General features: G+C 41.9%; 1 protein-coding gene across 4 annotated transcripts in view; it reads right to left on the bottom strand.

The window, feature by feature from the left end:
- The window catches only part of LOC139368644 (NAD kinase-like), a 42,893-nt gene extending 18,116 nt beyond the window's left edge, over positions 1-24,777 (bottom strand). For 2 of the 4 annotated variants that reach the window (XM_071107773.1, XM_071107774.1), the window contains exons 1-3: positions 24,530-24,772; positions 13,866-14,027; positions 5,680-5,763 (exon numbers count right to left, since the gene is read on the bottom strand). In XM_071107773.1, coding sequence (XP_070963874.1) covers positions 5,680-5,763; positions 13,866-14,014 — 233 coding nt within the window. In that variant the 5' untranslated portion in view covers positions 14,015-14,027; positions 24,530-24,772. Of the gene's footprint in view, positions 1-5,679; positions 5,764-13,865; positions 14,028-24,529 lie in introns of all 4 variants that reach the window. The other 2 variants (XR_011627005.1, XR_011627006.1) reach the window with 2 other exon arrangements.

The raw sequence follows: 24,777 nt of genomic DNA, 5'->3' as shown, positions 1-24,777 counted from the left end.
ATTAAGGCAGATTTCAAGTTTTCATAACAATTGGAAATTGGTAACTTTGGACGCCGATTTTGCCTATATATTTTTTTTTTTACACCTTTATTTAATCTTTATTTAACTAGGCAAGTCAGTTAAGAACACATTCTTATTTTCAATGACGGCCTAGGAACGGTTGGTTAACTGCCTTGTTCAGGGGCAGAACGACAGATTTTTACCTTGTCAGCTCAGGGATTCAATCTTGCAACCTTACGGTTAACTAGTCCAACGCTCTAACCACATGCCTCACGCGAATGTAGTAAGAAGCCGAGGTAAGTTGCTAGCTAGCATTAAACTTAATCAATCATAATCACTAGTTATAACTACACATGATTGATGATATTACTAGTTTATCTTGCGTGTCCTGCGTTGCATATAATCGATGCAGTGCGCATTCGCAAAAAAGGACTGTCGTTGCTCCAACGTGTACCTAACCATAAACACCAATGCCTTTCTTAAAATCAATACACAGAAGTATATTTTTAAATCTGCATATTTAGCTAAAAGAAATCCAGGTTAGCAGGCAATATTAACCAGGTGAAATTGTCACTTCTCTTGCGTTCATTGCACGCAGAGTCAGGGTATATGCAACAGTTTGGGCTGTCTGGCTCATTGCGAACTAATTTGCCAGAATTTTACGTAATTATGACATAACATTGAAGGTTGTGCAATGTCACAGGAATATTTCGATGGATGGATGCCACCCGTTAGAGAAAATACCTAACGGTTCCGTATTTCACTGAAAGAATAAACGTCTTGTTTTCGAGATGATAGTTTCCGGATTCGACCATATTAATGACCGAAGGCTCGCATTTCTGTGTGTTATAATTAAGTCTATGATTTGATAGAGCAGTCTGACTGAGAGATGGTAGGCACCAGCAGGCTCATAAGCATTCATTTAAACAGCACTTTTGTGCGTTTTGCCAGCAGCTCTGCTGTTTATGACTTCAAGCCTATCAACTCCCGAGATTAGGCTCGTGTAACCGATGTGAAAGGGCTAGCTAGTTAGCGGGGTGCGCGCTAATAGCGTTTCAAACGTCACTTGCTCTGAGAGTTGGAGTAGTTGTTCCCCTTGCTCTGCATGGGTAACGCTGCTTCAAGGGGTGGCTGTTGTTGTTGTGTTCCTGGTTGGAGCGAGGAGAGGTACGGAAGCTATACTGTTACACTGGCAATACTAAAGCGCCTATAAGAACATCCAATAGTCAAAGGTATATGAAATACAAAATGGTATAGAGAGAAATAGTCCTATAATTCATATAATAACTACAACCCAAAACTTCTTACCTGGGAATATTGAAGACTCATGTTAAAAGGAACCACCAGCTTTCACATGTTCTCATGTTCTGAGCAAGGAACTAAAACGTTAGCTTTCTTACATGGCACATATTGCACTTTTACTTTCTTCTCCAACACTTTGTTTTTGCATTATTTAAACCAAATTGAACATGTTTCATTATTTACTTGAGGCTAAATTGATTTTATTGATGTATTAAATTAAGTTAAAATAAGTGCTCATTCAGTATTGTTGTAATTATTATTATTACAAATACATTTTAAAAATCGTCCAATTAATCGGCATCAGCTTTTTTTGTCCTTCAATAAATCGGTATCGGCATTGAAAAATCATAATTGGTCGACCTCTGGTATCAGGACCTCGTCACAGTATCTCTGTGGATTCAAATTGCCATCGATAAAATGCAATTGTGTCCGTAGCTTATGCCTGCCCATAACCCGACCGCCACCATGGGGTACTCTGTTCACAATGTTGACATGAGCAAACCATTGGCTCAGACGACACCATACACGTGGTCTGTGTTTGAGGCCTGTTGAAAATACTGCCAAATTCTTTAAAACATTGGTGGCAGCTAATGGTAGAGAAATGAACAATCAATCCGGCAACGATTCTGGTGGACAAACCAACAGTCAGTACGCCAACTGCACGCTCCCTCAAAGCTTGAGACATCTGTGGCATTGTGTTGTGTGAAATTTTTTTAGTGGATATGTATTTTCCCCTGCGCAAGGTAAACCTGTGTAATGATCATGCTGTTTAATCAGCTTATTGATAAGCTGGAATCTCTTGGCAAAGGAGGAAAGATCACTAACAGGGATGTAAACACATTTCTGCACAGAATTGTAGAGAAATAAGCTTTTTGTGCGCATGGAACATTTCTGGGATGTTTTATTTCAGATCATGAACCATGGGACCAACACTTTACATGGTGTTTATATTTTTTGTTCAGTGTATATTTCCACACTATGAGGTTGAAATAATACTGTGAAATTGTGAAAACAATAATAAATGCCCTTTGTTTAACTTCTTTGCGCTACCCAACCCGTTAGCGGGATCATTTGTCAGCAACCGCTGAATAGCATCGCGCAACAGTCAAATAATATTACTAAAAAAATATTCATATTCATGAAATCACAAGTGCAATATTGCAAAACACAGCTTAGCCTTTTGTTAATCCACCTGTCGTCTCAGATTTTGAAATTATGCTTTACAGCGAAAGCAATCCAAGCGTTTGTGTAAGTTTATCGATAGCATAGCATCATGTACACTTAGCATCAGGAAGCTTGGTCACGAAAATCAGAAAAGCAATCAAATTAATAGTTTACCTTTGATGATCTTAGGATGTTTTCACTCACGAGACTCCCAGTTACACAACAAATGTTCCTTTTGTTCCATAAAGATGATTTTTATAACAAAAATACCGACTTTTGTTTGTCGCGTTAAGAAATCCACAGGAAAGAGCAGTCACGACAACGCAGACGTATATTCCAAGTAATATCCATAATGTCCACAGAAACATGTCAAACGTTTTTTTTATAATCAAGCCTCATGTTCTTTTTAATATATATATATATATATATATATATATATATATATATATATATATATATATATATATATATATATATATATATATATATATATATATATATATATATATATTCGGTAATATATCAACCGAGTGTGTAGGTTTTTCAATAACAGCGGGAGGAACAATGGCGGCTTTACTCGGTTGCGCAAAAACTCACTCTGAGAGGCCCCACCTATCCACTTACGCAATGTGATCCTTCATGCTAAATCTTCAAAATAAAAGCCTGAAACTATGTCTAAAGACTGTTGACACCTTAGGGAAGACATAGAAAAAGGAATCTGGTTGATATCCCATTAAATGGAGAATAGGCTTGCATAGGAACAGAGAGGTTTCAAAATAAGAGGCACTTCCTGATTGGATTTTCCTCAGGCTTTCGCCTGCAATATAAGTTCTGTTATACTCACAGAAAATATTTTTACAGTTTTGGAAACTTTAGAGTGTTTTCTATCCTAATCTAGTTTCAGGGGCTGAGAAATAGGCAGTTTCAAATGGGTAAGTTTTTGCCAAAAACGAAAACACTGCCCCCTACACGCAAAAGGTTAAGAGCTGTTTGAATATACATCTGTCCCTTCTTTGGACACTGTTAACTAACCTCCAAACGAGCTTCAATGCCATACAACACTCCTTCTGTGGCCTCCAACTGCTCTTAAACGCTAGTAAAACCAAATGCATGCTTTTCAACCGTTCGCTGCCGGCACCCGACCGCCCGCACGACTAGCATCACTACCCTGGACGGTTCTGACCTAGAATATGTGGACAACCACAAATACCTAGGTGTTTGGCTAGACTGTAAACACTCCTTCCAGACTCATATTAAACATCACCAATCCAAAATTAAATCTAGAATCGGCTTTCTATTTCGCAACAAAGCCTCCTTCACTCACGCCGCCAAACTTAGTCAGTTTTACTAGGGTATCTTACCGATCCTCGACTTCGGCGATGTCATCTACAAAATAGCTTCCAATACTCTACTCAGCAAACTAGATGCAGTCTATCACAGTACCACAGTACTTACTGTATGCTCTAGTCAGCTGGCCCTTGCTACATATTCGTCGCCAGACCCACTGGCTCCAGGTCATCTATAAGCTTTTTCTAGGTAAAGCTCCGCCTCATCTCAGCTCACAGATCACGATAACAACACACACGTAGCACGCACGCGCTCCAGCAGGTATATCTCACTGGTTATCCCCAAAGCCAACATCTCCTTTTGCCACCTTTCCTTTCAGTTCTCTGCTGCCAGTGACTGGAACGAATTGCAAAAATCGCTGGAAATGGAGACTTATATTTAACTCACTAACTTTAAACATCAGCTATCTGAGCAGCTAACCGATCGCTGCAGCTGTACATAGTCCATCTGTAAATAGCCCACCCAATCTACCTACCACATCCCCATATTGTTTTTATTTACTTTTCTGCTCTTTTGCACACCAGTATTTCTACTTGCACATCATCTGCTCATTTATCACTCCAGTGTTAATCTGCTAAAATGTAATTAGTTCGCTACTATGGCCTATTTATTGCCTACCTCACGCCATTTGCACACACTGTATACAGTGAGAGCATACAGGTCGTGGTGGTTAATATATGGGGCTTTGGTCACAGAACGGATGGCACCGTGATAGACTGCATCCAATTTGCTGAGTGGAGTGTTGGAGGCAATTTTGTAAATGACATCGCCGAAGTCAAGGATCGGTAGGATAGTCAGTTTTACAAGGGTATGTTTGGCAGCATGAGTGAAGGAGGCTTTGATGCGAAATAGGAAGCCGATTCTAGATTTAATTTTGGATTGGAGATGCTTAATGTGAGTCTGGAAGGAGAGTTTACAGTCTAGCCAGACACCTAGGTATTTATAGTTGTCCACATATTTTAATTCAGAACCAGAGTAGTGATGCTAGTCGGGCGGGCAGGTGCGGGAAGCGATCGTTTGAAGAGCATGCATTTCTTTTTGCTAGCATTTAAGAGCAGTTGGAGGCCACGGAAGGAGTGTTGTATGGCATTGAAGCTCGTTTGGAGGTTTGTTAATTAACCGTGTCCAAAGAAGGGCCAGATTTATATAGAACTTCACCGGCTCTGTTCTGTCATAGATCCATCTTCAGCATGGGAAAGCTGTAGAGTATAACCTTAACCATGTTATGTCGGTTGACAAACAAAGCCTAGCTTGACCCCAATGGAATGGAGAAGACTTTACTTATTGAATGCAGGTGAACAGTCCATGTTGTCTGACTGGTTCAGTGTAATTACAAATGAAAAAGGTTTCCACTTGAGTCCAAATACCATTTAGGAGTCATTCCCGACAATGGGGAGATTCAAACTATTTTGGCCCTCAGTGAAAGTGATCCAAGTTTCTTACATCAGGCAATTTATATTGAGTTATGGTTTGGATTCAATTATGTTATACATCATAAATCTTAAGCACAGGAACTTGCGCTAATCAATAGCAGCAGACAAAAGCATGGCATGGTTCTGACTTAACAAAATGAGTTTTTCAATAACTATTTAGCTGGAAGAGATTTTATCCAGAATATATAAAATATTGTTAATGAAATATCAAGTCAGGGTGGAGTGTAGTCAATTTTAGATTTTTATGGCTAATAATTGATTTAACTACTGCTCGAAAAAGCATGCACAAAACAATTACTCAATACATTCTAATTAACTGTGTGGAAAATAAGTGACTCTCCCCCCCCCCCCCCCCCCCCCCCCCCCCCCCAAAAGTTGGTAAGAATCACAAGCACCATGTGTAATTTAAAAACAACCGTTGTTAGGGACTTACATGACTGCGTGTGGATTCTGCAGCATACATGCTTTCGGTCCAAAAGTGGTCACAGGACTTGGTCCATGTAGAGACTGATTTCTCCTGAAACATTTGAATGACAAAGAGAAACAGGTGATTATTTTTATACTGATAACAACCTAAATGAAAATAATTCCAGTAGTCTGGTCTTTCAATTCAAACCCTTCTGGTTCCTCCCCTGTGTTTAGGTGAAAATAGCTACTTAAAAAAAAAGGTCAGAAAGTAATAGCTATACACTACTAGTCAAAAGTTTTAGAATACCTACTCATTCAAGGATTCTTTATTTTTGACATTGTAGAATAGTGAAGACATCGAAACTATGAATTAGCACATATGGAAGGAATCATGTAGTACCTAAAAAGGTCTAAACAAAAAGAGATTCTTCAAAGTAGCCCCCCTTTGCCTTGACAGCTTTGCACACTCGTGGCATTCTCTAAACCAGCTTCACCTGGAATGCTTTTGGAGTTTAAATTTTATATATTGATTATCCAAAACATACAATATACTTGCAGTGAAGCCGCTCAACAACTACACCATACCAGTCATCCAACAGATTCCCATTCAGAGCGACACACAGAAGCATCCAGGGTCAATGCCCTGCTCAAGGGCACGTTGACAGATCTCCCACCAGGCCAAAAAACTTTAACCCTAACCCCCCCCAGTTCCAATAGCTGTCCCTCAACCATTCAAGAAAATGTATATATAAAACATTTAAAACAAAGGACATCAAGGACAACTAAAATGATAATAGCAATGCCAACTGTATATGTTTGTGTGCATGTCTGGCACTATTACATGCATTGTGTTCTAATATGCGTTTATTTGAATGAGAGTGTGTGTATTTGCATGTGTACAAACACCTGCACGGCATCAGCCTCCGGCAAACCGGCATTAGCTGTAAAAACACTGCCCCTCAGTGTCATTCAAACATATATATATATATTTTTTTGACGTAATTTTTTACTTTAAATATTTGATCATTCCATCTCCCGCACTGCAACTCCACTCCCACTTGTCTCCAAATCCACATCCCAACCCACCTCTCTCTGCTGGCCACCTTAAGATTTATACGCAACACATAACTTTCAACAATGCTATGATGTTTAACGTACAATTCCAATCTAATCGAATCCACAGATTGCGAGTTGAAGATAAATACTTTTACTAAGAATATTAGTAATTGACTGACCCGATCTCTCCAGATCTCCTAACAGTACGATTTCTAGGGCCAATTTTTTTTAACCTGAGCCCAGAAACAGGCTACCTGAGGGCAATACCAAAATAAATGGTCTATTGATTCTGTATCCTCACAACAAAATCTGTATCCTCACAACAAAATCTGTAGAGCTTCGATGATTTTATGACCCAAATATTCAACATTTTGTTGGCGGCAAGAATTCTATGTAATAATTTTAGCTGAAAAGCACAAAGTCTTGAATCTTGCTTTGTTTAATATATCAACTCATACACCCTGTATCATGGACTACGTACATCAAATCTCTTCCCAACTATTTTGCAATCTGTATGGCACAGTTGTCAACCAGCACATTTGAGTTGAGCCATAATAAACTCGGCAAAAAAAGGAATGTCCTCTCACTGTCAACTGCGTTTATTTTCAACAAACTTAACATGTGTAAATATTTGTATGAATATAACAAGATTCAACACCTGAGACACAAACTGAACAAGTTCCACAGACATGTGACTAACAGAAATTGAATAATGTGTCCCTGAACAAAGGGGAGGGGGGGGGTCAAAATCAAGTCAGTCAGTATCTGGTGTGGCCACCAGCTGCATTAAGTACTGCAGTGCATCTCCTCCTCATGGACTGCACCTGATTTGCCATTTCTTGCTGTGAGATGTTACCCCACTCTTCTATCAAGGGACCTGCAAGTTCCCGGACATTTCTGGGGGGAATGGCCCTAGCCCTCACCCTCCGATCGAACAGGTCCCCGAGGTGCTCAATGGGATTGAGATCCGGGGTCTTCGTTGGCCATGGCAGAACACTGACATTCCTGTCTTGCAGGAAATCACACACATAATGAGCAGTATGGCTGGTGGCATTGTCATGCTGGAGGGTCATGTCAGGATGAGCCTGCAGGAAGGGTATCACGAGGGAGGAGGATGTTTTCCCTGTAACGCACAACGTTGAGATTGCCTGCAATGACAATAAGCTCAGTCCGACAATGCTGTGACAACACCCACAGGCCATGACGGACCCTCCACCTCATTCCTGGGATTATTAGGATGTACCAATCCTGTGCAAGTACACGTGGTCTGCCACTGCGAGTATGATCAGCTGTCTGTCCTGTATCCCTGTAGCGCCGTCTTACGCGTCTCACAGTACAGACATTGCAATTTATTGCCCTGGCCACATCTGCAGTCATCACGCCTCCTTGCAGCATGCCTAAGGTACGTTCACGCAAATGAGCAGGGACCCAGGGCATCTTTCTTGGTGTTTTTCAGAGTTTGGTGTCCTAAGTTTTCATAACTGTAACCTTAATTGCTGTTAGTGTCTTAACGACCGTTCCACAGGTGCATGTTCATTAATTGTTTATGGTTCATTGAACAAGCATGGGAAACATTGTTTACAATGAAGATCTGTGAAGTTATTTGGATTTTTACTAATTATCTTTGAAAGACAGGGTCCTAACAAAGGGACGTTTCTTTTTTTGCTGAGTTTTTGTTCTCTTTTCAGGGGGATGAAATTGAAAATTGGCGCCATGTCTGCAAAGCTTGTTTGAAAAATATAATTTTTTCAAAGTATATCATTTTCAATTAATCGAAAATGAGACATGGCAATCTGTACAAAGGCAATTATTAAACAATGGATGAGCTTTTCTTAGTAATCTACTTGAGAACCATTTAGGGTTCAAGTAAAACGTTTGAATAAGTGAAGCTTTTATATTTAAACATTCTTGAAGGAGTTCCCACGTATGCTGAGCACTTCTTGGCTGCTTTTCCTTCACTCTGTGGTCCAACTCATCCCAGAACATCTCAATTGGGTTGAGGTCTGGTGATTGTGGAGGCCAGGTCATCGGATGCAGCACTCCATCACTCTCCTTCTTGGTCAAATAGCCCTTACACAGCCTGGAGGTGTGTTGGGTAATTGTCCTGTTGAAAATAAATGATAGTCCCATTAAGCGCAAACCAGACGGGATGGCGTATTGCTGCAGAATGCTGTGGTAGCCATGCTGGTTGTGTGCCTTGAATTCTAAATAAATCACAGATAAATCAGTGTCACCAGCAAAGCACCCCCACAACATAACACCTCCTCCATGCTTTACGGTGGGAAATACACATGAGATGATCATCCGTTCAGACACACACCTCTCACAAAGACATGGAGGTTGAAACCAGAAATCTCACATTTGTAAAAATTTCCTCCGGTCTAATGTCCATTGCTCATGTTTCTTGGCCAAAGCAAGTCTTCTTTTTAGTGTTCTTTAGTAGTGCTTTCTTCGTAGCAATTCGACCATGAAGGCCTGATTCATGCAGTCTCCTCTGAACAGTTGATGTTGAGATGTGTCCGTTACTTGAACTCTGAAGCCTTTATTTGGGCTGCAATTTCTGAGGTTGGTAACTAACTTATCCTCTGCAGCAGAGTTAACTCTGGGTCTTCCTTTCCTATGGGGGTCCTCATGATATCCAGTTTCATCCAGTGTCAAAGTTCTTGAAATGTTCCGTATAACTGACCTTCATCTCTTAAAGTAATGATGGGCGGTCGTTTCTCTTTGCTTATTTGAGCTGTTCTTGCCACAATATGGACTTGGTCTTTTACCAAATAGGGCTCTCTCTGTATAACCTCCCCCCCCCCCCCCTCCCCTCCACCTTGTCACAACAACTGACTGGATCTAACACATTAAGGCATTCCACAAATTAACTTAACAAGGCACACCTATCAATTGAAATGCATTCCAGGTGACTACCCCATGAAGCTGGTTGGGAGAATTCCAAGAGTGAGCAAAGCTGTCATTTAGACAAAGGGTGGCTATTTTCTATTTCATCTTTATTTAACCAGGTAGGCAAGTTGAGAACAAGTTCTCATTTACAACTGCTACCTGGCCAAGATAAAGCAAAGCAGTTCGACACATATAACAGAGTTACACATGGAGTGAAACAAACATGCAGTCAATAATACAGTAGAAAAATAAGTCTATATACAATGTGCGCAAATGAGGTGAGATAAGGGAGGTAAAGGCAATAAATAGGCCATGGTGGTGAAGTAAATACAATATAGCAATTCAGACACGAATGGTAGATTTGAGTGTGCTAAGTAGAAATACTGGAGTGCAAAGGAGCAAAATAAATAAATACTGTGGGGGACGAGGTAGTTGTTTGGGCTATGTACAGGTGCAGTGTATTTGAAGAACCTCAAATATTTTGATTTGTTGAACACTTTTTTTGGTTACTACATGATTCCGTGTTACTTCATAGTTTTGATGTCCTCACTATTATTCTGCAATGTAGAAAAGAAAAACTCTTGAATAAGTAGGTGAGTATGTGTTAACTTTCGCACGGTAGTATAAATGTGTTGAGACACCTCAGGATGCCTTTTCAAAATAATTTATGAAACCTCAAACCATGAGAAGAATGAATACTAAGCCCTGGGTCTGTTAGTTTGTTATGAAACAATAAAGTACCCATCCTGCATAGGCTAGGCCTACATTTTCAACATCCCCTCATTTACAATGAGAGGATGCAAAATAATTGCCGCTCTAATTATTATATTTTGACAATTCTACTGCAATTTTCAGGAGACGTTGGAAGCTATTAACATGGCTTCAGATATAGGTATGATTCATTTCTAGGGCTGGTAACACAAATTATTTTGCAAGGAAGTCAAATTAAATATGATATTATGCAACACCCTCATCACCCATCTGACATTTCTAAGCTTAACGAATTGAGAAATACTATTCATCTCAAACACTGATTAAAATTGAATGTCCAACCTCAGCTTTGGAAATACTGCAACAGCAAATAATGAAATAGGAACATAATAAATTAGGCTGCAACCAAAGAAACATTCAGTTTCACACACAGTGACCTGTTACCTTCTAAGTTCTCAAATACAGATAGAAAGCCAGCTTTAAGAGTGCAGCAGTGTAAAAATCCTGAACTAATTTTCTAAACTTCATTAAAATATCAGTACTTGTTTTAGAACTTAGATTGTATTAGGGGTGGAAGGCCATTTCCAATTGGGCTAAATGAGTTCACCTGCTCTGATGGCGCTGGATAAGAGGACTGCCTCTCCTCCCTCCTCCCCTCTCAGAAGGCCCTCTGGTCAGTCAGGTCACGTGACTCAGGTTAGCAAATCCTATTAGCGGTCTGGTTCTAAAAGTTCGCTATCTGTTACTACACTACAGGCTGCAGACAAACACAATGTGTTTGTGTATGTGATGCTTAAGACGATGATCATTTATGGAGGGCTCAGCTGGTAGTTGCCATCACATACACTCCCTCCACTTCCTGCATCATCCACCGTGGGGAAACGCACTTGATGTGTCATTTCCTGCTCTGGTTGTCTGAGGGACTGTACAGTATTTCACATTTGAGATGGTGGAATTTCAAACCACGGACATGTCGTAATGGGCTGCGTATATATACTCTCTGTCAACCTCAAACCACACTGCAAAGGAGAGGCTAGCACATTTAGGCCTACCAAAACTGAATAAATTAAGTGTGAAAGTGGCAATTATGGGTCTGTGTGTTATCTGAAAAGCATTGCTCACCAGGAAATCTCTTATGTTCATTCAACTGTCATACTCTACCATACGACAGATGCCTCATTCTCAGTTGCTAAAACACAGTACCCTTTAGCCAACACCAGATTAGAGGTTGACCGATTAATTAGGGCAAATTTCAAGTTTTCATAACAATCGGAAATCGGCATTTTCACCTTATCAGCTCGGGGGATCCAATCTTGCAACCTTACAGTTAACTAGTCCAACGCAATAACGACCTGCCCCTCTCGTTGCACTCCACAAGGAGATTGCCTGTTACGCGAATGTAGTAAGCCAAGGTAAGTAGCTAGCTAGCATTAAACTTCGTATAAAAAACAATCAATCATAATCACTAGTTAACTACACATGGTTGATGATATTAATAGATATTATCTAGCGTGCCCTGCGTTGCATATAATCTGACTGAGCATACAAGTATCTAAGTATCTATCTGACTGAGCGGTGGTAGGCAGAAGCAGGAGCATAAACATTCAGTCAAACAGCACTTTTGTGCGTTTTGCCAGCAGCTCTTCGTTGTGCATTGCTCTGTTTATGACTTCAAGCCTATTAACTCCCAAGATGAGGCTGGTGTAACCAAAGTGAAATGGCTAGCTAGTTAGCGTGCGCTAATAGCGTTTCAAACGTCACTCGCTCTGAGCCTTCTAGTTGTTGTTCCCCTTGCTCTGCATGGGTAACGCTGCTTCGATGGTGGCTGTTGTCGTTGCGTTACTGGTTTGAGCCCAGGGGGGAGCGTGGAGAGGGACGGAAGCTATAATGTTACACTGGCAATACTAAAGTGCCTATAAGAACATCCAATAGTCAAAGGTTATTGAAATACAAAATGGTATTGAGGGAAATAGTCCTATAACTCCTATAATAACTACAACCTAAAACTTACCTGGGAATATTTAAGACTCATGTTAAAAGGAACCACCAGCTTTCATATGTTCTCATGTTCTGAGCAAGGAACTGAAACGTTAGCTTTCTTACATGGCACATATTGCACTTTTACTTTCTTCTCCAACACTTTGTTTTTGCATTATTTAAACCAAATTGAACATGTTTCATTATTTACTTGAGGCTAAATTGATTTTATTGATGTATTAAATTAAGTTAAAATAAGTGCTCATTCAGTATGGTTGTCATTATTACAAATAAAATAACAATTTAAAAGGCTGATTAATCGGTATCTGCTTTTTTGGTCCTCCAATAATCGGTACCGGCGTTGAAAAATCATAAATCGGTCAACCTCAACACCAGATGTTCATAATCATGGTTGAAGCATGCAGGATTCTCCAACAAGGTAATGGTGCTGCTGAGTACGGCACAGGGGAGGGCTAAAAGTTTGTAACTGCCTGTATCTGCTATTTTGTGCATTCTTGAGCATTTTTTTTTACCTATATGGTGCCTGGCCTAAAATAAAAAGTACAAAAATGTCCACAAAACAAAATGTTTAAATGCAACAATTTCACTGAGTTACAGTTTAGACAAGGAAATCAGTCAACTTAAAATTCATTAGGCCCTAATCTATGGATTTCACATGACTAGGCAGCGGTGCAGCCATGGGTGGGCATAGGCCCACCCACTAGGGAGCCAGGACCAGCCATTCAGAATGACTTTTTCCCCCACAAAAGGGCTTTACAACAGACAGAAACACTCCTTAGTTTCGTCAGCTGTCCGAGTGGCTGGTCTCAGACGATCCCGCATGTGAAGCAGCCGGATGTGGAGGTCCTGGGGTGGCGTAGTCTGCGGTTGTGAGGCCGGTTGGACGTACTGTCAAATTCTTTAAAACAATGTTGGAGGCAGCTTATGGTAGAGAAAGTAACATTCTCTGGCAACAGCTCTGGTGGACGTTCCTGCTGTCAGAATGCCAATTACACGCTCCCTCAACTTGAGATATCTGTGGCATCGTGTTTTGTCACATAACTGCACATTTTAGAGTGTTATTTTATTGTCCCCAGCACAAGGTGCACCTGTGTAATGAACATGCTGTTTAATCAGCTTCTTCACATGCCACACCTGTCAGGTGGATGGATTACCTTGGCAAAGGAAACATTTTCACTAACAGGGATGTAAACAAAATAGGAGAGAAACAAACTGCAAATGGAACACTTCTGGGGTCATGAATTTCATCACATTAAACACGGGACCAACAATTTACATGTTGCGTTTTAATATATATTTTTTTTTATCACATAGTGGCGCAGCCAATCCACAGGGTGGTGCAGTGCCACAGTTACATTCTCTGGGGAGAAACCTGGTACTCCCAGAAGTGTGCATATACAATTTGCGCATACACATTGAAAATGAAAAAGTTAATGTGAATAACAAAAAAAAATAGGGTAGTGAGAAAATCAAGAGTGACTTTAAATGTGATTGTTCCATCGTTTATTTTAGTATTCCACACGGTGAAGTGAAAACGGGGTGATAATACGGTACCTGTAGTCGCAGGCAGTGGCAGATGAGGTGCTCAGACTGCGGGTCTTTCTGGTGCGGATGGCCAGGCCACGGGCGGGGGTCTCCCCACTATCAAAGTCAGAACAGCAGTAGGGGACAGCCTCCACTCCAACCTGCTCTCCAGTTTCCATCTCAGCTCACAGTCTGATAGGAAACACAGGCCACGAGGGGACAAAAATGGAGGCGTCAGGTCTACACAGTCAACAAGGCAGAGTAACAGGTTGCCTTCAAAAGTGTGTCTCTTTTACGGTTTACATAGCCCAGAGTTTAACCTTATATGATAGGAGTCTATAAGCTTCAGCTTTGGGCTACTGTTGACAAACGCCAAATGATACAGCGGCTAGCTTAGAACGCAAGGTCAGCGTACCTAGTAAGATAAACTTAAGCATGTTGTCTTCTGGGTAACGTTATAGCATGTATGTGCAACATTTAGCATACAAAGTATCTAGCTAGTCAGTGGCATATGACAAACTTTGAAAAGACCTTGAACTTGTATCTATCTGTATGTATGTATGCATGCATAGGAACACCGACTGTGCAAATTACATTACCCATGAAGTATTACTAGCTACATATCATATTGCGTTGATCATTCTTTCAGGATTACATTAGCTAGATAGCTAGCTAGTTACATATAAAGACAAGTGTGATTGCAAGCCAGTCAATAACTACCTTGCTAGCTATCTGTTACAGCTAAGTTAGCTAGGTCACTTTTCCAAAATAGTTTAACCACTGCTGGTATGACAAGTAACTTGGCTAGTACTTCTCTTGTCATGGAGCCTACTACGGCAAGGTTATTAAACCCCGCTCGAATGGCAATTCATCTAGGTGGTGGGCCGCACAAGCCATCTGCTTTAGTTTTTGAGATGATTGATCACTGTCGACGGAGGAGCTGGTTTTTACATAGTGTATATTTATTTCTTCTGAAAACATTTCTGTTGGTTGGCAATGTCAATTCTTCCAAATTTTTCCTAAATGTAGGTACATTTTATGTTAGCTAGCTGGACAGACAAACACTGCAGAGTACTACACTTTAAACCAATCAGAACACCTGTACTATCCATGGTACTATTGTTGCTAATCACGTCTGCCAATGACATGATCCATACCAGTGGCAGTAGACAGTTGGTGACAGCTCGAGAGATCTCCGTACGACGAACTGCTCTATCAGGTAAAGTATTTTATTTAGTTGTAGTTACAGAATCATTATAACATCAATGCAAGCTGTAAAATGACTCCAAACAACCTTAGTAAAGTAGCTAACTTGCTAGTTAGCTAGCTAATTACAACAAGTAGATATGTTGCTAGCTAGCAGGAGAAGATAGCTTTATCACTAGCTAGCATGCCATTCCGGGACAAGGAGCATTTTAGCTATCAGTTTATTCCAAGTAATAATTTAAGACTACAAAAATCTATAGGACAAGTATTGTAAAGCTAATACAGTCATCAAGGCAGGACCTACTAATTAAATACATAATCATATACAACGTCTTGCTGTGTCCCGTGTATATATATATTTACATCTTTCTTCACATATCTTTTAGATATTTTATTTTCCAAAAACTCAACTTCAAAACACTCTCCTGCAACCCACCTCACCAATTAAAAAAAAAAAGTATTATTTACCTCAAATCTGAAATCCACAATAGAAGCTAGCCAGAAGCTCAGAAGCTAGCCAGCTTACTGGCTAACGTTAGTATTCAGCTAACCACGGTTGATGGTCATCAGATATCCTTTAGCTCGAAAAGCGATCGGCAGTTTTATACAACATGACCAGAACATACGGGACCTATTTTTCTCTCCATATCCCCGGATTTCAACCGCAAGCTCTGGACATTTACACCTGGATCTCGCAGCTAGCTAGCTGCTATCCGTGTGACTATTGGCTTACGTCGATCCCGGCAAACATCAATTATTCCGGAGCTAGCCAGCTGAAGAGATCCATCAGCCACTCCTGGGCTACAATCACCTATTGTAGGTGGATTGATCCCACCTACAATAGGTGTATTGGATTGATCCCCCTTGATCCCCTCTACCACACGGAACCCCACTAATCTACCGACGGAAACGCACAAGGTGGCCAAAAACAGACCTCCATCCTATGCTAGCTTGCTACCAATGGCCCAACTAGCTGTCTGAATCGCCGTTACCCCAACCAAACTCACTACTAACTGGACCCGTATGATCACTCGACTAAGCATGCCTCTCCTTAATGGCAATATGCCTTGTCCATTGCTTTTCTGGTTAGTGTTTATTGGCTTATTTCACTGTTGAGCCTCTAGCCCTGCTCATTATACCTTATCCAACCTCTCAGTTCCACCACCCACACATGCGATGACATCACCTGGTTTCAATGTTTCCAGAAACAATATCTCTCTCATCATCACTCAATACATAGGTTTACCTCCACTGTATTCACATCCTATAATACCTATGTTGTACATTATATCTTGAAGCTATTTTATCGCCCCCAGAAACCTCCTTTTACTCTCTGTTCCAGACGTTCTAGACGACCAATCTCAATGCTTTTAGCCGTACCCTTATCCTACTCCTCCTCTGGTGATGTAGAGGTGAATCCAGGCCCTGCAGTGCCTAGCTCCACTCCTATTCCTCAGGCGCTCTCTTTTGTTGACTTCTGTAACCGTAATAGCCTTGGTTTCATGCATGTTAACATTAGAAGCCTCCTCCCCAAGTTAGTTTTATTCACTGCTTTAGCACACTCTGCCAACCCGGATGTCCTAGCCGTGTCTGAATCCTGGCTTAGGAAGACCACCAAAAACTCTGAAATCTCCATCCCAAACTACAACATTTTCAGACAAGATAGAACAGCCAAAGGGGGCAGAGTTGCAATCTACTGCAGAGGTAGCCTGCAGAGTTCTGTCCTACTATCCAGGTCTGCACCCAAACAATTTGAACTTCTACTTTAAAAAATCCACCTCTCTAAAAAACATGTCTCTCACTGTTGCCACCTGCTAAAGACCACCCTCTGCCCCCAGCTGTGCTCTGGACACCATATGTGAACTGATTGCCCCCCATCTATCTTCAGAGCTCGTGCTGCTAGGCGACTTAAACTGGAACATGCTTAACACCCCAGCCATCCTACAATCTAAACTTTATTCCCTCAATCTCACAGAAATTATCAATGAACCTACCAGGTACCACCCCAAAGCCGTAAACACGGGCACCCTCATAGATATCATCCTAACCAACTTGCCCTCTAAATACACCTCTGCTGTTTTCAACCAAGATCTCAGCGATCACTGCCTCATTGCCTGCATCCGTAATGGGTCAGCGGGCAAACAACCTCCACTCATCACTGTCAAAAGCTCCCTGAGACACTTCAGTGAGTAGGCCTTTCTAATCGACCTGGCCGGGGTATCCTGGAAGGATATTGACCTCATCTCGTCAGTAGAGGATGCCTGGTTATTTGTTTTAAATGCCTTCCTCACCATCTTAAAATAAGCATGCCCCATTCAAGAAATTTAGAACGAGGAACAGATATAGCCCTTGGTTCTCTCTAGACCCGACTGCCCTTAACCAACACAAAAACATCCTATGGCGTTCTGCATTAGCATCGAACAGCCCCCGTGATATGCAACTTTTCAGGGAAGCTAGAAACCAAGGGCTATATCTAACTACACAGGCAGCTAGAAAAGCTAGCTTTTTTTACCCCCCTTTTTCGTGGTATCCAATTGTTAGTAGCTACTATCTTGTCTCATCGCTACAACTCCCGTACGGGCTCGGGAGAGATGAAGGTTGAAAGTCATGCGTCCTCCGATACACAACCCAACCAAGCTGCACTGCTTCTTAACACAGCGCGCATCCAACCCGGAAGCCAGCCGCACCAATGTGTTGGAGGAAACCCCGTGCACCTGGCAACCTTGGTTAGCGTGCACTGCGCCCGGCCCGCCACAGGAGTCGCTGGTGCGCGATGAGATAAGGATATCCCTACCGGCCAAACCTTCCCTAACTCGGACGACGTTATGCCAATTGTGCGTCGCCCCACGGACCTCCCGGTCGCGGCCGGTTACAACAGAGCCTGGGCGCGAACCCAGAGTCTCTGGTGCACAGCTGGCGCTGCAGTACAAAGGCTAGCTGTTTCAAGCAGAAATTTGCTTCCTGCAACACATACTCAAAAAAGTTCTGGGACGCTGTAAAGTCCATGGAGAATAAGAACACCTCCCAGCTGCCCACTGCACTGAGGATAGGAAACACTGTCACCGCTGATAAATCCACTATAATTGAGAATTTCAATAAGCATTTTTCTACGGCTGGCCATGCTTTCCACCTGGCTACCCCTTCCCAGGTCAACAGCACTGCACCCGTGTTGATGGAATTTAGATGTTTAAATTAATGATTAGAATATTCCACCCTGAAACCATATAAAAGGCCAGTGAAATGTATCAGAATCATAAAATTATAATAAATGATGTGTGTAGTTTTAGTCATGATGTGTGTAGTTTTAGTCAGAATTAGGGTAAAACAATAACTGTACAATATGTCTCCATGGTATCTTGAACACAGACTGTCCCTGGCTAGGGGCCTATGAAAGATTGAGGAAAGGACGGGAGGTACTTCCCACAGTCTCCCTATCTTGAGGGAGGACGGGGAGTGATTCTCACGGCCTCCCCTAATCTTCGTTGGCTGGGTGGTGGTACAGTATGTGCGTAGGATACCTAATGTTTGTGTGTGTAAGTATGTGCGTAAGGAATTGGTGTGGGAAAGTATGTGCGTAAGGAGTCTGTATGAAAGTATTTACATAAGAAGCCAGTATAAAATGAATGGTCTTGTAAAACTAACCAGCGCTCTCGTCAATAAACCTTTGACTATTTCAGCTTCGTCTGTTTCATTCGACCAGTATCTTACAAACTCAGAGTTGCAGACTGAGCAGTATAATTGAATTGGGTTATGAACCTTTATAACTTAATTCTCGTGACAACCCCCACAGCAACTTGCCCAAGCCTTCCCCATTTCTCCTTCTCCCAAATCCAGTCAGCTGATGTTCTGAAAGAGCTGCAAAATCTGGACCCCTACAAATCAGCCGGGATAGACAATCTGGACCCTCGCTTTCTAAAATGATCCGCCACAATTGTTGCAACCCCTATTACTAGCCTGTTCAACCTCTCGTGTCGTCTGAGACTCCCAAAGATTGGAAAGCAGCTGCGGTCATCCCCCTCTTCAAAGGGGGGGGGGGGGGGGGGACACACTCTTGACCCAAACTGCTACAGACTATCTATCCTACCCTGCCTTTCTAAGGTCTTCGAAAGCCAAGTCATCAAACAGATTACCGACCATTTCGAATCCCACTATACCTTCTCCGCTATGCAATCTGGTTTCAGAGCTGGTCATGCGAGCACCTCAGCCACGCTCAAGGTCCTAAACGATATCTTAACCACCATCGATAAGAAACAATACTGTGCAGACGTATTCATTGACCTGGCCAAGGCTTTCGACTCTGTCAATCACCACATCCTCATCGGCAGACTCGATAGCCTTGGTTTCTCAAATGATTGCCTCGCCTGGTTCACCAACTACTTCTCAGACAGAGTTCATTGTGTCAAATCGGAGGGCCTGTTGTCCGGGCCTCTGGCAGTCTATGGGGGTGCCTCTGGGTTCAATTCTTGGACCGACTCTTCTCTGTATACATCAATGATGTCGCTCTTGCTGCTGGTGAGTCTCTGATCCACCTCTACGCAGACGACACCATTCTGTATACTTCTAGCCCTTCTTTGGACACATAACAACCCTCCAGACGAGCTTCACTGCCACACAACTCTCCTTCCGTGGCCTCCAATTGCTCTTACATAAAAGTAAAACTAAATGCATGCTCTTCAAACGATCGCTGCCTGCACCTGCCCGCCCGTCCAACATCACTACTCTGGACGGTTCTGACTTAGAATATGTGGACAACTACAAATACCTAGGTGTCTGGTTAGACTATAATCTCTCCTTCCAGACTCACATCAAACATCTCCAATCCAAAGTTAAATCTAGAACTGGCTTCCTATTTCGCAAAACAAAGCATCCTTCACTCATGCTGCCAAACATACCCTTATAAAACTGACCATCCTACCGATCCTCGACTTCGGCGATGTCATTTACAAAATAGCCTCCAATACCCTACTCAATAAATTGGATGCAGTCTATCACAGTGCCATCCGTTTTGTCACCAAAGCCCCATATACTACCCACCACTGCGACCTATACACACTCGTTGGCTGGCCCTTGCTTCATACTCGTCGCCAAACCCACTGGCTCTAGGTCATCTACAAGACCCTGCTAGGTAAAGTCCCCCCTTATCTCAGCTCGCTGGTCACCAGGTATATCTCTCTGGTCACCACCAAAACCAATTATTCCGTTGACCGCCTCTCCTTCCAGTTCTCTGCTGCCAATGACTGGAACGAACTATAAAAATCTCTGAAACACTTACCTCCCTCACTAGCTTTAAGCACCAGCGGTCAGAGCAGCTCACAGATTACTGCACCTGTACATAGCTCATCTATAATTTAGCCCAAACAACTACCTCTCCCCCTACTGTATTTATTTTGCTCCTTTGCACCCCATGTTTTCTATTTTGCACATTATTCCACTGCAAATCTACCTTTCCAGTGTTTTACTTGCTATATTGTATTTACTTTGCCACCATGGCCTTTTTTTTTGCCTTTACCTCCCGTATCTCACCTCATTTGCTCACATTGTTTATAGACTTATTTTTCTACTGTATTATTTATTGACTGTATGTTTGTTTTACTCCATGTGTTACTCTGTTGTTGTATGTGTTGAACTGCTTTGCTTTATCTTGGCCAGGTCACAATTGTAAATGAGAACTTGTTCTCAACTTGCCTACCTGGTTAAATAAAGATGAAATAAAAATCCCAGTCAATAGATGGAGGATGATTGCAGAGCACCCTGCCTCAGACTGTCAGGATGTACATTTTCAAGCTCATGAACTACATTCCTTTGCTGTGGTGATTTATTTTAATTCTTCTTATCTCACAACCAAGTGAGATCAAGTTCTATTCACCAAGCATGGGCTGATTCATTCCCCTGTGAGAACCATCCTACTGCAATTTGAACTAGCTCTGCCCTCCCTATTTAGCCATTGGGACCACATATGCATTTCCCCGTTGTCTTTCTTTATGCGTTTTGTCTTACACAGCATAGTGCACTTTAAAGCTGAAGAACACCAACTACAGATGCACAAGCTTGTTTTCGAGCACCTTAAATTCAATATAGATTCAGTCTGACAAGTGACAAACATATTCTACTATTGGTACATGCAGTGGTGAGAATTATAATGTCCCTCCAGGCTTTTGCCATAGATAGTAGACTTGTCGTCTTTGGACCATACAAGCTTTAGATTCCATTCTGCTAAGGCACTTGTCACTCTCTACATCGGTTACCAGGGTGGGATCATTTCGATATGCCTATGGGGCCTGGGTACACAAATTATCCTATTGAGAATTGGGAAATACTGAAGCACGAGTTGATGACAGTTCTACAGCCTCCAAAGACCCAGGCTTTTGACATAGATGGTAATGCTCTCATTTCTGGACTGCAACACTAAGATTGTGCCCTCCACCGCACTTGATATATATTGATTGGTATATTACACTATATTTAGATATTTCAAAATGCTGCCTGAGACACCTTTGATATATGTATAAATATTAAATAAATGGTGAAACACTATTTGTGATTGTGTTCTTTGTTGGAATGTATATGCATAAAACGTACATTATGAAAAACAAGTCTGTCAGGAGGAATGGGCCACAATTCACCCAACTTATTGTGGGAAGCTCGTGGAAGGCTACCTGAAACGCTTGACCCAAGTTAAGCAATGTAAAGGCAACGCTACCAAATACTAATTGAGTGTATGTAAACTTCTGATCCACTGGGAATGTGATGAAAGAAAGAAAACCTGAAATAAATCACTATTATTCTGACATTTCACATTCTTAAAATAAAGTGGTGATCCTAACTGACCTAAGACAGGGAATTTTTAGTAGGATTAAATGTCAGGAATTGTGAAAAACTGAGTAAATTAAATGTATTTGGCTAAGGTGTATGTAAACTTCCGACTTCAACTGTAAGTATCTTGATAACCTCAGGAAAAAAAGAAAGACTATTTTCAGGACCCTGTCTTTCAAAGATATTTCGTAAAAATCCAAATAACTTCACAGATCTTCCTTGTAAAGGGTTTAAATACTTCTTCCCATGCTTGGTCAATGAACCATAAACAATTAATGAACATGCACCCTTGGAACGGTCGTTAAGACACTAACAGCCTTCAGACGGTAGGCAATTAAGGTTACAGTTATGAAAACTTAGGACACTAAAGAGGCCTTTCTACCGACTCTGAAAAACACCAAAAGAAAGATGCCCAGGGTCCCTGATTATCTGCGTGAATGTGCCTTAGGCATGCTGCTAGGAGGCATGAGGACTGCAGATGTGGCCAGGGCAATAAATTGCCATGTCCATACTGTGAGACGCCTAAGACAGTGCTACAGGGAGACATGACGGACAGATGATCGCAGTGGCAGACCACGTGTACCATCCCCTGCACAGGAACGGTACATCCAAATATCACACCAGCAGGACAGGTACAGGATGGCAACAACAACTGCCCGAGTTACACCAGGAACGCACAATCCCTCCACCAGTGCTCAGACTGTCCGCAATAGGCTGAGAGAGGCTGGACTGAGGGCTTGTAGGCCTGTTGTAAGACAGGTCCTCATACATCACTGGCTACAACGTTGCCTATGGGCACAAACCCAACATCGCTGGACCAGACAGGACTGGCAAAAAGTGCTCTTCACTGACGAGTCACGGTTTTGTCTCACCAGGTGATGGTCGGATTTGCACTTATCGTTGAAGGAATGAGCATTACACAGAGGCCTGTACTCTAGAGCAGGATCGATTTGGAAGTGGAGGGTCCATCAAGGTTTGGAGCGGTGTGTCACAGCATAATCGGACTGAGCTTGTTGTTATTGCAGGCAATCTCAACGCAGGGGAGACATCCTCCTCACTCACGTGCTACCTTTCCTGCAGGATCATCCTGACATGACCCTCCAGCATGACAATGCCACCAGCCATACTGCTCGTTCTGTGCATGATTTCCTGCAAGACAGGAATGTCAGTGTTCTGCCATGGCCAACGACAAGCCCGGATCTCAATCCCATTGAGCATGTCTGGGACCTGTTTGATCGGATGGTGAGGGCTAGGGCCATTCCCAACAGAAATGTCCGGGAACTTGCAGGTGCCTTGGTAGAAGAGTGGGATAACATCTCACAGCAAGAACTGGCAAATCAGGTGCAGTCCGTCCACGAGGAGGAGATGCACTGCAGTACTTAATGCAGCTGGTGGCCACACCAGATTCTGACTTACTTTTGACCCCCGCTCCCCTTTGTTCAGGGACACATTATTCAATTTCGGTAAGTCACATGTCTGTGGAACTTGTTCAGTTTGTGTCTCAGTTGTTGAATCATGTTCATACAAATATTTACATGTTAAGCTTGCTGAAAATAAACGCAGTTGACAGTGAGAGGACGTTTTTTCTTTTTTTGCCGAGTTTATATCATGAGCTTCCTGGAAATTCCCAGCCCTAGTATTGGGCAGTTACTATGACAAATAATCTGGTTTAGAAATCAAACTCTGGTCATTTAATTGCAGAGCGCATTGTACAACTGTTTTTAGAGAAGTTCGCATTGCAAGGTAAACTTATGTTATGCCATATGTATTGGCTAATATACATATGCAGATGTCGTTTTTAAACCTCCATTCTAGCATACATGCCATCTTTCTATCTACATTATTTTGTTTGGACTATTTATATGATTGAATGTTTAAGCTTGCAACTAGTTAATTGAAATTAAACAATCATGCCAAAACATGATTCAAAATTGAATTCACTGAGAAATAGCTCATGAAACACTAGCTTCCTAAGCAGGCACATCAAGACCATTCGTATAGGATGCTGCATATTTCAAGTGCACTCAAAGTAATATTTATCTTACGTCATTCAGTCTTTGGGAGCTAAAGTTAGTTAGTCCCTCTGATTTAACACACAGACCGCAGACATTCGGATCACTATTTCATGTGAGGCTGTATTTACATTTTAGCTAGGTAGAAGCAGATCATTGGCTGCGTTCATCATGAGAGGTACGTACAAGAGTACTGATTGGTTCCAAGTTTAGACGTTTTTGCCTGAGCAGACAGTGTTGAAACAGTTATTTTTTCTGAGAAAATGTGCAAGAATTTAAGGTGCCAACAAATTCAACAGTAACCATAAGAATATTTCATTGACGATGACAAAACAATACTCTCCTTCCTCGACGTAGGTCGAGCAATCAATGTTTTCGGCGTCGGCTTTCAACCTACTGTATTTACCTAAACGTTAGTTCAATTAACAGCAACACAACAGGTACCTAGCTAAGCATGCTACCTAACTAGTTATCAAGATAACTATCTAGTGAGCTATCTGATAGCAAATCTGTCAGGCTAAAAATGTAGCTAACTAACCAGCGTCAGAGAAACCCGGACTAGCTGTCCAAGCTAACTTTTAAGCGCTAGCTAGCGTGTCTGATGGCTAGCAAGCAAAATAGCCTAGCTAGCTACTTTACATCAACGCCTTCAAGGTAGCTCACCGTTTGAGGTAACACGTCGTTATGATTTGCCACGAAAATTGGGGCCGCACTACCGAAAAGGCTCTCTTAACCTGCTATGAAAATCACTTCGTATCGAAGTGGCGTGAAAAACGTTGGATCAAAGCTTCTCCATTACTGTTCCTCGAACTGCCTCTTCTTCACTTATACGGTCTATGACTTGCCTGGCAAAAATACGGTCTTCGGCGTTCAATAGTATTCAGCTGTATCCCCGCAGCAGCCTGTGACTT

The sequence above is a fragment of the Oncorhynchus clarkii genome, chromosome 16 (genome assembly GCF_045791955.1).
Source record: "Oncorhynchus clarkii lewisi isolate Uvic-CL-2024 chromosome 16, UVic_Ocla_1.0, whole genome shotgun sequence".
Classification (NCBI taxonomy): Eukaryota; Metazoa; Chordata; class Actinopteri; order Salmoniformes; family Salmonidae; genus Oncorhynchus; species Oncorhynchus clarkii.
The sequence above is the reverse complement of the archived record's forward strand: the minus strand, read 5'-3'. Positions and strand labels throughout refer to the sequence as shown.